A 13,426-nucleotide genomic window follows, 5' to 3' on the forward strand; every position below is an offset into this window, starting at 1 on the left:
GTGTGGCATCTTATTGTGACACCTGGTTGCTTTGTAAATAGTTGTAAATAGTTGTACAAAAAAAGGAGGCATTGCCTGCATTTTAATGTAAATAGTTGTATATAACTTTGTAAAAAACCTATGTACAAATTTAGCAAACAACAATTTATATTTGCATTCTGAGTTATAAAAATGGTTTGTTAAAAATGTGTGTGGTTTTCACAGTAAAAAATCAAACTTTTCCTACTCGGATTTTATGTCTTTTTGTGTGATTTTAGGTCCGATGTGTTAATACAGTATGTCAAAATGAAAAAATAACTGTAGAGTCACACATGTGAGGTTGTGCTGAAAAAAATAAAATAATGTACAGAGCAATACATCACGCACCTGAGCGCCCACTTAGCACAAGCACCATGTGCTTTAGCACCTTTTTAAGACTGGTGATTGGCCTTTATTTAAATAGGGTTTTCACTACGATGGTCTCTTCCATGCTGCTCATGTTTAATCTGCTCACAGCACTGGCCTGTATTACAGTGGTTTTAACCATGAAATTCATGTGACTTAATGTCACAGCACAACGGATTTAGATTATCTGTACATAACATATCAAGGTATTCAAGTTGACCTAACTCGTATTTCTTTCATTGACTATAGAGCATAACACTTTATTTCACTCATTTGTCATGTATTAAATGTTTACTAATAATCATCATTATTACTGCTTCCTTGTTATATGACATTTAAATGATTTAGTGTAGGCTACACAGATACACTGCACATATAAAAGGCAAAATTAAGTTGTGCAATAATTTTATGAGAGCAAAATTAGATCTGCTGGCACTATGACCTCAGCATTTGACCCCAAACGCATATGCTCACCCAAAAGGCCTAGCGGCTAATATAACTGTGTATGTGATGTGTCAAGCTGTGACAATATTTGGCAAAGCTTTAATTTCTTTGTAGTGTGACTAATGTAGTTTTCGAAACACGCAACTTTTACTTTGAAGGCGAACTGTCTCTGTTTCCAGCCCACGCCTTCCATGTTCAATATTCATTGTACAAATTGGATAATGGAACAAGCGTTAACAGTGTTTAGGCAGCATTGGCTATCGAGCTCACGCGCGGCAACGTACATTTGCATTAGCACAAGTAGGACAGTAAAATTCGGACATACCCCCTAAACTGGCATTTTCCATTATACAACATGAACAGGTGCAAATGAATTATGCTTCATGCATGGACCTTTTGTGCCAGCTTTACTCAAATGTGGGTTACCAGGGTTGTTTAGTATGCCTGTTTCCAAAAACTTGCTTTTATTTAGCACTTACTGTATAACAAAAAAATGCAACAATACAACTGAGGAATGGTGAATATATGGGTAAATAAATGCATGCTTAGTAGTAAATATTTCGGTTTTAACTATTTTAAAAGGTGCAATATGTAAGTGATAGCCACCTGTCGAATTCATAGTTAAAACAATGTCACTACAGTAATCACAAACTGCTGCTAACTGTAGCTGCCCTTAGCTAATTATGTCAGTTAGCTGTGCATCTAGTGGTCCAGACTGGGAGCTCTGAACACAATGTTAGCGTTTATAGCTACCGCCAACACTGGAGCTTTGGACAAGAACAGGCCAAAGCTAGGATGGCATGATAACTTGAATGGACATCTCTGCAACACAATAGTATAGATATATACAGGTGCATCTCAATAAATTAAAATATCGTGGAAAAGTTAATTTATTTCAGTAATTCAATTTAAAAATGAAACTTGTATATATATTGTGGATTAATTACACACAAAGTGAAATATTTCAAGCCTTTATTTGTTTTAATCTTGATGATTATGGCTTACAGCTCTTAAAAACCCAAAATTCAGTATCTCAGAAAATTAGATTATTACATAAGACCAGTAAAAAAAGGATTTTTAATACAGAAATGTTGGCCATCTGATCAGTATGTTCTTGTACATGCACTCAGTACTTGGTTAGGGCTCGTTTTGCATGAATTACTGCATCAATGCGGCATGGCATGGAGTCAATCAGCCTGTGGCACTGTTGAGGTGCTATGGAAGCCCAGGTTGCTTCGATTGCTGCCTTCAGCTCGTCTGCATTGTTGGGTCTCGTGTCTCTCATCTTCCTCTTGACAATACCCCATAAATGTTCTATGGGGTTCAGGTCAGGCGAGTTTGCTGGCCAATCAATCACAGTAATCCCATGGTCATTAAACCAGGTATTGGTACTTTTGGCAGTGTGGGCAGGTGCCAAGTCCTGCTGGAAAATGAAATCAGCATCTCCGTAAAGCTTGTCAGCAGAAGGAAGCATGAAGTGCTCTAAAATTTCCTGGTAAACGGCTGCGTTGACTTTGGACTTGATAAAACACAGTGGACCAACACCAGAAGATGATATGGCTCCCCAAATCATCACTGACTGTGGAAACTTCACACTTGACTCTGAGACCTTGATTTCCAAATGAAATGCAAAATTTACTTTCATCTGAAAAGAGGATTTTGGACCACTGAGCGAAAGACCAGTTCTTTTTCTCCTTAGCCCAGGTAAGATGCTTCTGACATTGTCTCTGGTTCAGGAGTGACTTGAAACGAGGAATGCGACAGTTGTAGCCCATGTCCTGGATACGTCTGTGCGAGGTGGCTCTTGATGCACTGACTCCTGCCTCAGTCCACTCCTTGTGAAGCTCCCCCAAATTTTTGAGTGGCCTTTGCTTGACAATCCTCTCAAGGCTGCGGTTATCCATGTTGCTTGTGCACCTTTTCCTGCCACACTTTTTCCTTCCACTCAACTTTCTATGAATATGCTTGGATACAGCGCTCTGTGAACAGCCAGCTTCTTTAGCAATGACCTTTTGAGGCGTACCCTCCTTGTGGATGGTGTCAATGACTGTCTTCTGCACAACTGTCAAGTCAGCAGTCTTCCCCATGATTGTGAAGCCTACTGAACCAGACTGAGAGACCATTTAAAGGCTCAGGAAACCTTTGCAGGTGTTCTGAGTTAATTAGCTGATTAGAGCGTGACACCTTGAGTATACAACATTGAACATTTTCACAATATTCTAATTTTCTAGGATACTGAATCTGGGGTTTTTATGAGCTGTAAGCCATGATAATCAAAATTAAAACAAATAAAGGCTGAAATATTTCACTTAGGGTGTAATGAATCTATATAATATATGAGTTTGATACCATTGATCATCACATTCTACTACAGAGACTGGAACACTTAATTGGCATTAAAGGACCCGCATTACACTGGTTTGAGTCCTATTTATCGGATCGATTTCAGTTTGTACATGTTAATGATGAGTCATCCCTGTATACCAAGGTTAGTCATGGTGTTCCTCAAGGCTCCGTGCTTGGACCCATACTATTCACCTTATATATGCTCCCTCTAGGAAATATAATTCGGAAACACTCCATAAACTTTCATTGTTACGCAGATGATACCCAGTTATACCTATCAATAAAGCCAAATGAAACTAATCAGCTTACTAAACTCCATGCATGTCTCAAGGACATTAAGACCTGGATGACCTGCAATTTTCTGCTGTTAAACTCAGATAAAACCGAAGTTATAGTACTTGGTCCTAAACACCTTAGAGATGCATTATCTAATGATATAGCGAGTTTGGATGGCATTAACTTGGCCTCCAGCACCACCGTCAGGAATCTGGGAGTTATCTTTAATCAAGATACGTCCTTCAACTCCCACATAAAACAAATTTCAAGGTCTGCATTTTTTCATCTACGTAACACTGCAAAAATCAGGCCCATCCTGTCTCAAAAAGACGCAGAAAAGCTAGTCCATGCATTTGTTACTTCCAGGCTGGACTATTGTAATTCTCTATTATCAGGCTGCCCTAACAAGTCTCTAAAGAGTCTCCAGCTGGTCCAGAATGCTGCAGCTCGTGTACTGACAGGAACTAAGAAAAGAGATCATATTACTCCTGTATTGGCTTCTCTGCACTGGCTCCCTGTAAAATCAAGAATAGAGTTTAAAATCCTTCTCCTCACTTACAAAGCTGTTAATGGTCAGGCACCATCATATCTCCAGGAGCTCATACTACCCTATCACCCAACTAGAGCATTACGCTCCCAGAACGCAGGATTACTTGTAGTTCCTAAAGTCTCCAAAAGTAGAATGGGAGCCAGAGCCTTCAGTTATCAAGCTCCTCTTCTGTGGAACCATCTTCCTGTTTTGGTCCAGGAGGCGGACACCCTCTCTACCTTTAAGAGTAGACTTAAGACCTTCCTCTTCGATAGAGCTTATAGTTAGGGCTGGGCCAGGACAGGCCCAGGCCTGTCCTGGACCAGCTCTTAGTTATGCTGCTATAGGCCTAGTCCGGGGGACAAATGACACACTGAGCTTCTCTCTCCTCCCCTCTCCTCTCCTCTCCTCTCCATCTGTATACATTATGCCTGTATACATGCCCCATCTCTGCATGTCACTGACTTACTTCTTCCCCAGAGTCCTTGTGCTTTCTAGTCCTACAGGCTCCCATGGATCCTGGCCGCGCCCGGGTCGTGGAACATGGATGCGCCCACTGCTATGGCCCTGCCTGATCAAGGATGCGCCCACTGCTATGGCCCTGCCTGATCGTGGATGCGCCTACTGCTATGGCCCTGCCTGATCAAGGATGCGCCTACTGCTATGGCCCTGCCTGATCGTGGATGCGCCTACTGCCACAACCCTGCCTGACACACACCACTACTGTCGCTAATATTAGTCATATCTCTGTTACATACGTTCCACTGCTATTGTTGTAATGCATTACTACATACCGTCCTTACCATTAATCACTACTGCTGTTATCACTAGTAATCACATTTCCATGTGCATTTCATTATTATTGCTGTAATACCTCTTTATGTACTTTCATTCCTGTCAACCATCCATTATAATTGTATACATTGTGATCTCGTTGATCTGCTCTGTACATGCGACATCTATTGCACGTCTGTCCGTCCTGGGAGAGGGATCCCTCCCCAGTGGCTCTCCCTGAGGTTTCTTCCGCATTTTTTTTTCCCTGTTAAAAGGGCTTTTTTTGGGGGCAAGTTTTTCCTCACTCGAATCGGGGGTCGAAGGACAGAGGGTGTCGTCTCTGTACAGATTGTAAAGCCCTCTGAGGCAAACTGTGATTTGTGAATTTGGGCTATACAAATAAAATTTGATTTGATTTGATTTGATTTGAGTTTCACTTTTTAAATTGAATTACTGAAATAAATTAACTTTTCCACGATATTCTAATTCATTGAGATGCACCTGTAGAACAGACATATACACTGTGTGCACAATTATTAGGCACGTCAGTATTTTGACCATTTCATTATTATTATGCAAATATTCCAGCTCCAAGCTGTATAAACTGGAATGCTTGTTGGATTTAAGCATATCAGGTGGTGTGTATTTGTGTAATGAGGGAGGGCGTGGCCCAAGGAGATCAACGCCCTTTATCAAGGTGTGCATAATTATTAGACAGCTTCTTTTTCTGAGGCAAAATGAGCCAAAAAAGACATTTAACTGACTCTGAAAAATCAAAAATTGTTAAGATAATGGAGCGTGATCACAGAATCACAGGGTCGTAAGAAACGTGTTGAGAAAAAAAGACGCAAATTAACTGCCAAAGATGTGAGAAAAATCAAACGTGAAGCTACCAGGAACCCATTATCCTCCAGTGCTGTCATATTCCAGAACTGCAACCTACCTGGAGTGGCCAGAAGTACAAGGTGTTCAGTGCTCAGAGACATGGCCAAGGTAAGGAAGGCTAAAACCCGACCATCACTGAACAAGACACATAAGTTGAAACGTCAAGACTGGGCCAAGAAATATCTGAAGACAGATTTTTCAAAGATTTTATGGACTGATGAGATGAGAGTGACTCTTGACGGACCAGATAGATGGGCCCGTGGCTGGATCAGTAACGGGCACAGAGCTCCACTTCGACTCAGACGCCAGCAAAGTGGAGGTGGGGTACTGGTATGGGCTGGTATTATTAAAGATGAGCTCGTTGGACCTTTTCGGGTTGAAGATGGACTCAAACTCAACTCCCAAACCTACTGCCAGTTTATAGAGGACACTTTCTTCAAGCAGTGGTACAGGAAAAAGTCTGCATGTTTCAAGAAGACCATGATTTTTATGCAGGACAATGCTTTATCGCATGCATCGAAGTACTCCTCTGCGTGGCTAGCCAGTAAAGGCCTTAAAGATGAAAGAATAATGACATGGCCCCCTCCCTCACCTGACCTAAACCCTATTGAGAACGTGTGGTCCCTTCTTAAACAGTCGATTTACGGTGAAGGAAAACAGTACACCTCTCTGAACAGGGTCTGGGAGGCTGTGGTTGCTGCTGCACCAAAAGTTGATTGTCAACAGATCAAGAAACTGACAGACTCCATGAATGGAAGGCTTATGACTTATTGAAAAGAAGGGTGGCTATATTGGTCACTGATTTTTTTTTTTTTTTTAAATGTCAGAAATGTTTATTTGTAAATTTTGAGTTTTTTGTTTATTATTCTCACTTTAACAGATGAAAATAAACAAGTGAGATGGGAAACTTTTCGTTTTTCATTTAGTTGCATAATAATTCTGCACACTAATAGTTGCCCAATAATTGTGCACACAGATATTCTCCTAGACAAAACCTCACTTTTTCTTTCTTAAATATTCAGGTTTGAGGTTTATTAACATTTTGGATTGGCCAAGAGCACTGTAGTTGTTCAATAATAAAATTAATTCTCAAAAATACAACTTGCCTAATAATTGTGCACGCAGTGTATGTCATAATGTCAAAACTGTTAATTCTTCACATTCTGGTGATAATTTTAGTGATTGGTTTTCAACTAAAATCTTACATATCGCACCTTTTACAACTTTCAACAACGAATTTGCATATAAACAAATGAAATATATAAAATGAAAAACAAAAAGGGTTTGAACTAAACATTGAGAAGGGATGAAATAACACCCCCCATTCGTTTGAAGCAGATGGCTGGGAATTACCATTAGGTCCTTTGAGTACTGTACTTAAAGAGGCATTAGTCAAATTTTCTGTGTTTTAAAATGTTTTTTAACAGGCTGTTATATAAGTTAAAAAATGACATTCCCCCTCTTACTTGGTTGCCTCTATCAGCCTGTGGTGCTTCAGGTAGCACATACCCGGAAAAATGACATCAGCGTGACGCGTATGATGTGTGTGCAACAGAGCGTCACAAAAGCTCAGAAATGGAGTCCGCTAACAAGCGACTGGCATCCTCCACAACACACACCCTAACACAGACTGCACCTAAGCCACAAAAAAGAGAGTAATATCCACTGAAGCTTGTCTGGCAAAAAGGGAATTGGACTGATGTCAGTCAAATGTAGAGTACACAACTGCTGTGCATTCGAGTCATGGAGGGAGCTTCGGATGTAAACATCCACCTCTGGATGTGGCGAGTCGCAAGAAAGACTACATGCTATCTGCTTCTGCAGCACATGAGGCACTCTCACAGATTATTCTCAACAGACGCTGGCTGAAGGATGTTGAGACGTTTCTGACCTTTTGGTAAGACTAAACAACATTATCTTGTCTACTAAAGCATGTGTCAGTTTTTAGTATTTACAATAGGTGAATGTGGAAATAGAAATGTTATAGCAATGTTATCAATATGATGTCCCTATATGACTGGGTTGTGAAACAGGCATATGTCTGAAGTGAATTTTTTTTTATAAATCTTTTATGATTTTTTTTCTTTGCACTACAGTACAACATCTGATCTGCAGTCCTTTCAAAACCATGTTCTGAGTATGCTGGAAAGCGGTTTGCCTTCTCTCCTCAAGTGTATGAAGCAAGGACCCTCCTCGCTGCACTGGACTATAATCACCACAACCATGTGCATGTCAACCCAAAGGTGAAAATTCTGTAAGTCGTGCGTGTGAAACGTATTTTATTGTTTGTTTGCCTGAGGAATAACTGGGGTTCAACAAGTTCACTAGAGAATGATGCCACCACTGACATGGAAATACTTTGGTAGAATCACTCTCTACATGAATTAAAAACCACACAATTAAATGTCACTATCAACTAATGTTAAACTTGTTGTCTTTCAGACAAAAGAGAGTGTACAGCAAGAAGTCAAAACGTTACCGTGTCCACACAGTTAAAGTTGCCAAGGACTACAGCTACATCCCTCAGCTGCAGCATATTATTGTGGGTAAATGCTTAAGCTCTGCAGGGGGACTCCAAAAACAGAGAAGTCTCAGACGACCACAGGTTCTTGGACTTCTTTCCACAACAATATTAGCCACAACAACTGAACTGGTCGAGGCACAAATCCACAGAAGACAGGTTTAGGACTGGCAGGCGCCTACAGCCCTATCTGGTCTATCACAAGGAGCCACAGTGTTTGATTATCGTTCATGCAACAATATAGAATTCAGAGCTACAAATCATGCCCTGTAATGGCTCTTCTACTCAGTCTCTTTTTTGTGGGTTATATGCCACTGTAATTTCATTTCATCGAATTTCATCAGCCTTCTTTTTTCTGCCAATATGACACACATGCTTACACTTCTACTTGCTCTCTCTCTCTCTCTCGCTCTCTCCATAAAGGAAACGACTTCAGCTACATGGCAATGGGAGCAAGATAATTCCTCAGAGTATGGCTTAGAGAGTTCTTTATTATAAATAACTTTTGACAAACTTGTAAAAAACAGTTAAAACTTAACTTTTTTGTTTTTTAAATAAAGGAGCTTGTATAAAAAATAGTAAAAGGTAGTTTTTCGTTGAAGATAATGAACTCACACTGGAACGCTGAGCACATTTTCACACAACTTACAGTACTTTTCCTTTTCTTTCATAACAAACTTTTTAACTTTTCCCTTGAGGTAATGAGGTCACACCGGAACACAGTTTTTGATTTCACCTAAAGGGTGCCTCTTTATAGCCACGTAATTTCCAAAGGGGTTTATTTGTCTCTTATCCGTCAGACAGCTTGGTATCGCCGCCCGGTTTCCAGCTCCCAGATGTCTGTGTTGCCAGATGATGAACTGGCAGTATACACTGTAATGATACTTTCTTTTGTCAGGCTGCTGCATAGTCGTCAGAACTGGAATCCTGACATAAAAACAGTGACAGTATATAAAATGGCATGTTTCATTGTGATACGTTCCCTATTTGATGTATGTTGATTTACAGTAACAGTAAAATAAACATTGTAAGTATATTTATAGGCTACAGCAAAGGAACGTACTATTACTCAAGAAATAGTGAATACATATACTTTGTTACAGCATGTTCTTCAGAACCTGTAACTCTACCGTTACCTGCACAGGTTGTGAAGTCACCTGAGACATATTGTTTTGTGAATTCGGGCTATATGAATAACATTTGATTGACTGAGGATTGTCTTTGTCTCAACAAACTTCGAGACCAATTCAGTACAGTTAGTTGAAAATGTAGTCTATTGTATTACACTGAAACATTAGCGCATCTATTCAGCTAAATGAGAGTTGTAATTGAAAATAAAGAAGAGTGGCAACTCTATAATTAGGCTACAATATGCCATCTAACTAGTTCACTAAACGTTAGCGTTAACATGCAGCAAATTCAGCTGTGCTGACACTGCTGAGGCTCACGCTGAAAGCTAGACAAAACAGCCATTGATGGAACTGGAAGACGCGAACGATGTAGGACGTGTTTTTCGGTCGCTCCTCGGGAATGTGATTATAATATAGTTTTAATATCATTTTAAGTTTGTCCACTGTCCGCAACTTCGAGGTGACCAAGTGGTTTTTAGGAGCCCTGCATCTTGAGAGCCGAACCAGCATTTTTGTCGAGCGGCCGGTCGAAAAATGAGTCTACCGATGAGTCTGCGAAACAGGCCGCAACAGGCCTCGGAGCCCGAATTACCTGAGAGGCCGAGTGCTAATGAGGAGATGCTACGCAGCATTAAGGTAATGATGGACGACCAACAAACTGAAATTGTGACAAAATTCGAGTCAATCATATCAGAGCTAGTTAAGAAGGAGGTGGCGACTGCTCTTAAACCACTGCAAGAAAAAGTCTCCCTGCAAAGTGGAACTATTAGTGACTTGGAGCGCTGCGCTAACGAGCACTCAGACCAGCTAACTAGCATGCAGGTGAATATCACCAAGCTATCTGCTACGGTGGAGTCTCTGGGCAAGAAATGTGAAGAACTTGAGGCACGCTCAAGATGGCATAACATTCGGCTAGTGGGTTTGCCTGAGGGAACCGAGGGTCCTCAACCTACAGAATTTATTGGCAAACTTTTAATGGCTTTGTTGGGACTCGACGGGTTTCCCGGGCTTGACAGGGCCCACCGCAAGTTGCTTGCTAAACCAAAGGAGGGAGAACCACCTCGCCCGATGGTCATCAGGGTGACACAATTTCAAACGAGGAACGATATTCTGCGCCGCGCTGGACAGAGCTCCCCCCTGCTACACAACGGGAAACGGGTGCACATTTTCCCGGACTTTACACTGACTGTGGCCAAGCGGAGGGCGGCTTTTGTCCAGGTGAAGAGGGAGCTCCATGCCTGTGCTAACGTTAAATTCGGCCTCCGGTACCCGGCTACTCTACACATCACCATGTCCGATGGCCAGTCCTACAGATTTGAAGACCCGGACCAGGCCCTGGAGTTCGTCAACAAGAGACTCAGGAAGAATCCCGGCCCCGGAGAGTGACTGACTCTGAAATCCTCCAGCGCTTGCTGGTTCGGTTTGTATTTCTGCGGCAATAGGCTGCATATTTAGCAGGTAACATTTATGCTGCTGTTATTTTATCCAGGGACTGACTATAGTATGGTGAACTGTCTGTAAATTTTTATTGCTCCACTTATAGAGCATATTGGTGCTATTTTCTATTTTTATTGTTATATTTCTCTCTGTCAGTCTCTACTTATGAGGATGTTTTTGACTGATGCAGTGCTTTTGAACCAGTTCTTTTTCTTTTTTTCTTCTTTCTTTATTATTATCCATGGCACCTTTTTTTTGTTTATTTTTTATTTGTATTTTGGGACAGCACATATCCACGCTCCCTGAGGTCGTTTAGTAGCACGGTTAAGCTGCTGATAACGACAGGTTTCATTTCAATGTGGGGTAAAGTAGCACGCATCATTGTTTGGATGCTTCTGCTAAGTGAGGAGGAAGGTGGGGTGGTTTGTTCGAATCTGGGGGGGTTGTTCGTGTTTTTCGGGGTAATGACTGGCACCTACGCTACTTTTTCAGATGTATGGAGAGGGTTTTTTTTTTTGTTTGTTTGTTTTGTTTCTCTCCCTTTTTCCTTTTTTCTTTTTACATACTGAATTCTTTGTCCTTTAATGGCTCAGGTTAAGAGAACACTATCCAGTGTGGGTGGAGATGTTAGATTTGTAAGTTTAAACTGTAAGGGTCTAAATAATCCAATTAAGCGTAGTAAGGTGTTGCACTACTTGCGCCACCTGGATGCTCATATTATATACTTGCAGGAAACCCATTTAAAAGAGATAGATAGTGTTAGACTGAAGAAGAGCTGGGTCGGGAAAATATATCATTCCTCATTTTCCAGTAGATCAAGAGGCGTTGCTATTCTTTTACATAGAGATATTCCTTTTGTTCATGTTAAAACGATCTCTGATTCTGATGGCAGGTTTATAGCTGTCATAGGACACATTTTTGATGTAAAAGTGACTCTTGCTAATGTTTACGCCCCCAACTGGGATGATGAGTCTTTTTTTAGACAGGTTTTCTCAATGCTTCCTGACTTGTCCATGTATGATTTAATTTTAGGTGGAGACTTTACCTGCTGGATAAATCCATCCTTAGATCGTTCTTCCCCAACCTCAGCTACTCAGTCAAAGTCGAGCAAAGTGATTCAAGCCTTTATGAAAGAGTTTAATGTTGTTGACCCTTGGCGTTTTTTCAATCCGGATAGTAGGGAATACTCTTTTTTCTCTCACATTCACCGTACCTACACACGAATTGATTTTTTTTTAGTGAATAACAAGTTGTTATCCTCAATTTCCGGCTGCAAATACAATTCAATCGTGGTTTCGGACCATGCCTCCATTCCTATGAATGTTTATTTTCAGAAGGAATGCAAGACCACCATGCCGCTTAGATACACATTTGTTGTTAGATACAGACTTTATTAAATTTGTTGCAGAGCAGTTGGATTTCTTTTTTCAGGTCAACAAAACTCCAGAAGTAACAGCCTCAGGGCTGTGGGAAACAATGAAGGCTTTTATCAGAGGGGAGATAATTTCTTATAAGGCTCATCAGAGAAAATCTAGAAAAGAGAAGTTAGCCAAGCTTTCTCAACGCATCGCACTCTTAGATTCTTTATACGCAGTCTCAAAATTACCAGATACTTACAAGGAGCGGATGACTTTACAAGCTGAATATGATCTTATCATGTCACAGCACACTACTGAACTTTTATTACAATCAAGATCCAAATTTTGTGAACAGGGTAATAAGACTAGTAAACTCTTGGCCCATCGACTACGTCAAATTTCTGCATCTCAGTTAATTCCTCAAATTGAGACTGGACCCTTTGGAAATCAATAAAACTTTTATGGAATTCTATAAATTACTATATTCATCTGATTGTCCTTATACTTCTGCAAAATGATCTCCTTCTTTGATAGGTTTAATACTCCCAATCTGGATCGAGTTGCAGCTGAGGAACTGGAACATCCTATCACAGCAGTTGAACTTGAGGCGGCAGTTAAATCATTACAAAGTGGTAAAAGTCCAGGCCCAGATGGCTTTCCGGCCGAGTTTTATAAAACATTCTGGAAACAACTGGCCCCACACCTGTTAGAGATGTTCACTGAGTCTTATAATTCAGGCACACTTCCCCACACCCTAAATCAAGCCTTGCATTTCTCTGCTTCTAAAGAAAGGTAAAGACCCACTTTCATGCGGTTCATATCGACCCATTAGTCTGCTGAATGTCAACTTCAAATTATTGTCCAAGTTATTAGCCAGACGCTTAGAAGTGTCTTGCCTACAATTATATCTTTGGACCAAACTGGGTTTATACGTAATAGACACTCCTTTTTCAATCTTAGAAGGGTGTTTAATGTGGTCTATAATCCTCCTTCAAATGCTCTCCCAGAAGCTCTGATAGCTCTGGACGCCGAGAAGGCGTGACAGAGTAGAGTGGGATTATCTTTTTTTTACTTTGGGGAAATTTGGCTTTGGGGAAAAATTTGTTTCATGGGTTAGGTTATTATATGCCTCTCCTCAGGCCATGGTCAGGAAAAATGGCACAAATTCGGAATACTTTCGCTTACATCGTTCTACAAGGCAGGGCTGCCCGTTGAGTCCGCTCTTATTTGCTATCGTGATGGAGCCTCTGTCAATTGCTTTGCGGTCTCATCCTGATAAATGTGGTATAACCAGAAATGGTGTAGAGCTGAAGGTGGCGCTGTATGCGGATGATCTTCTGTT

General features: G+C 40.8%; 1 protein-coding gene across 2 annotated transcripts in view; it reads right to left on the reverse strand.

The window, feature by feature from the left end:
- The window catches only part of uvssa (UV-stimulated scaffold protein A), a 109,439-nt gene that overhangs the window by 14,612 nt on the left and 81,401 nt on the right, over positions 1–13,426 (reverse strand). The window contains exon 14 of one of the 2 annotated variants that reach the window (XM_084352858.1): positions 8,862–9,086. The exons of the other annotated variant lie outside the window; for it this stretch is intronic. Coding sequence (XP_084208984.1) covers positions 9,073–9,086 — 14 coding nt within the window. The 3' untranslated portion in view covers positions 8,862–9,072. Of the gene's footprint in view, positions 1–8,861; positions 9,087–13,426 lie in introns of those variants that run through there. 2 annotated transcript variants of the gene reach the window in all.

Source organism: Pagrus pagrus (genome assembly GCF_965226575.1).
Source record: "Pagrus pagrus genome assembly, chromosome: 5".
In the NCBI taxonomy this organism is placed as follows: Eukaryota; Metazoa; Chordata; class Actinopteri; order Spariformes; family Sparidae; genus Pagrus; species Pagrus pagrus.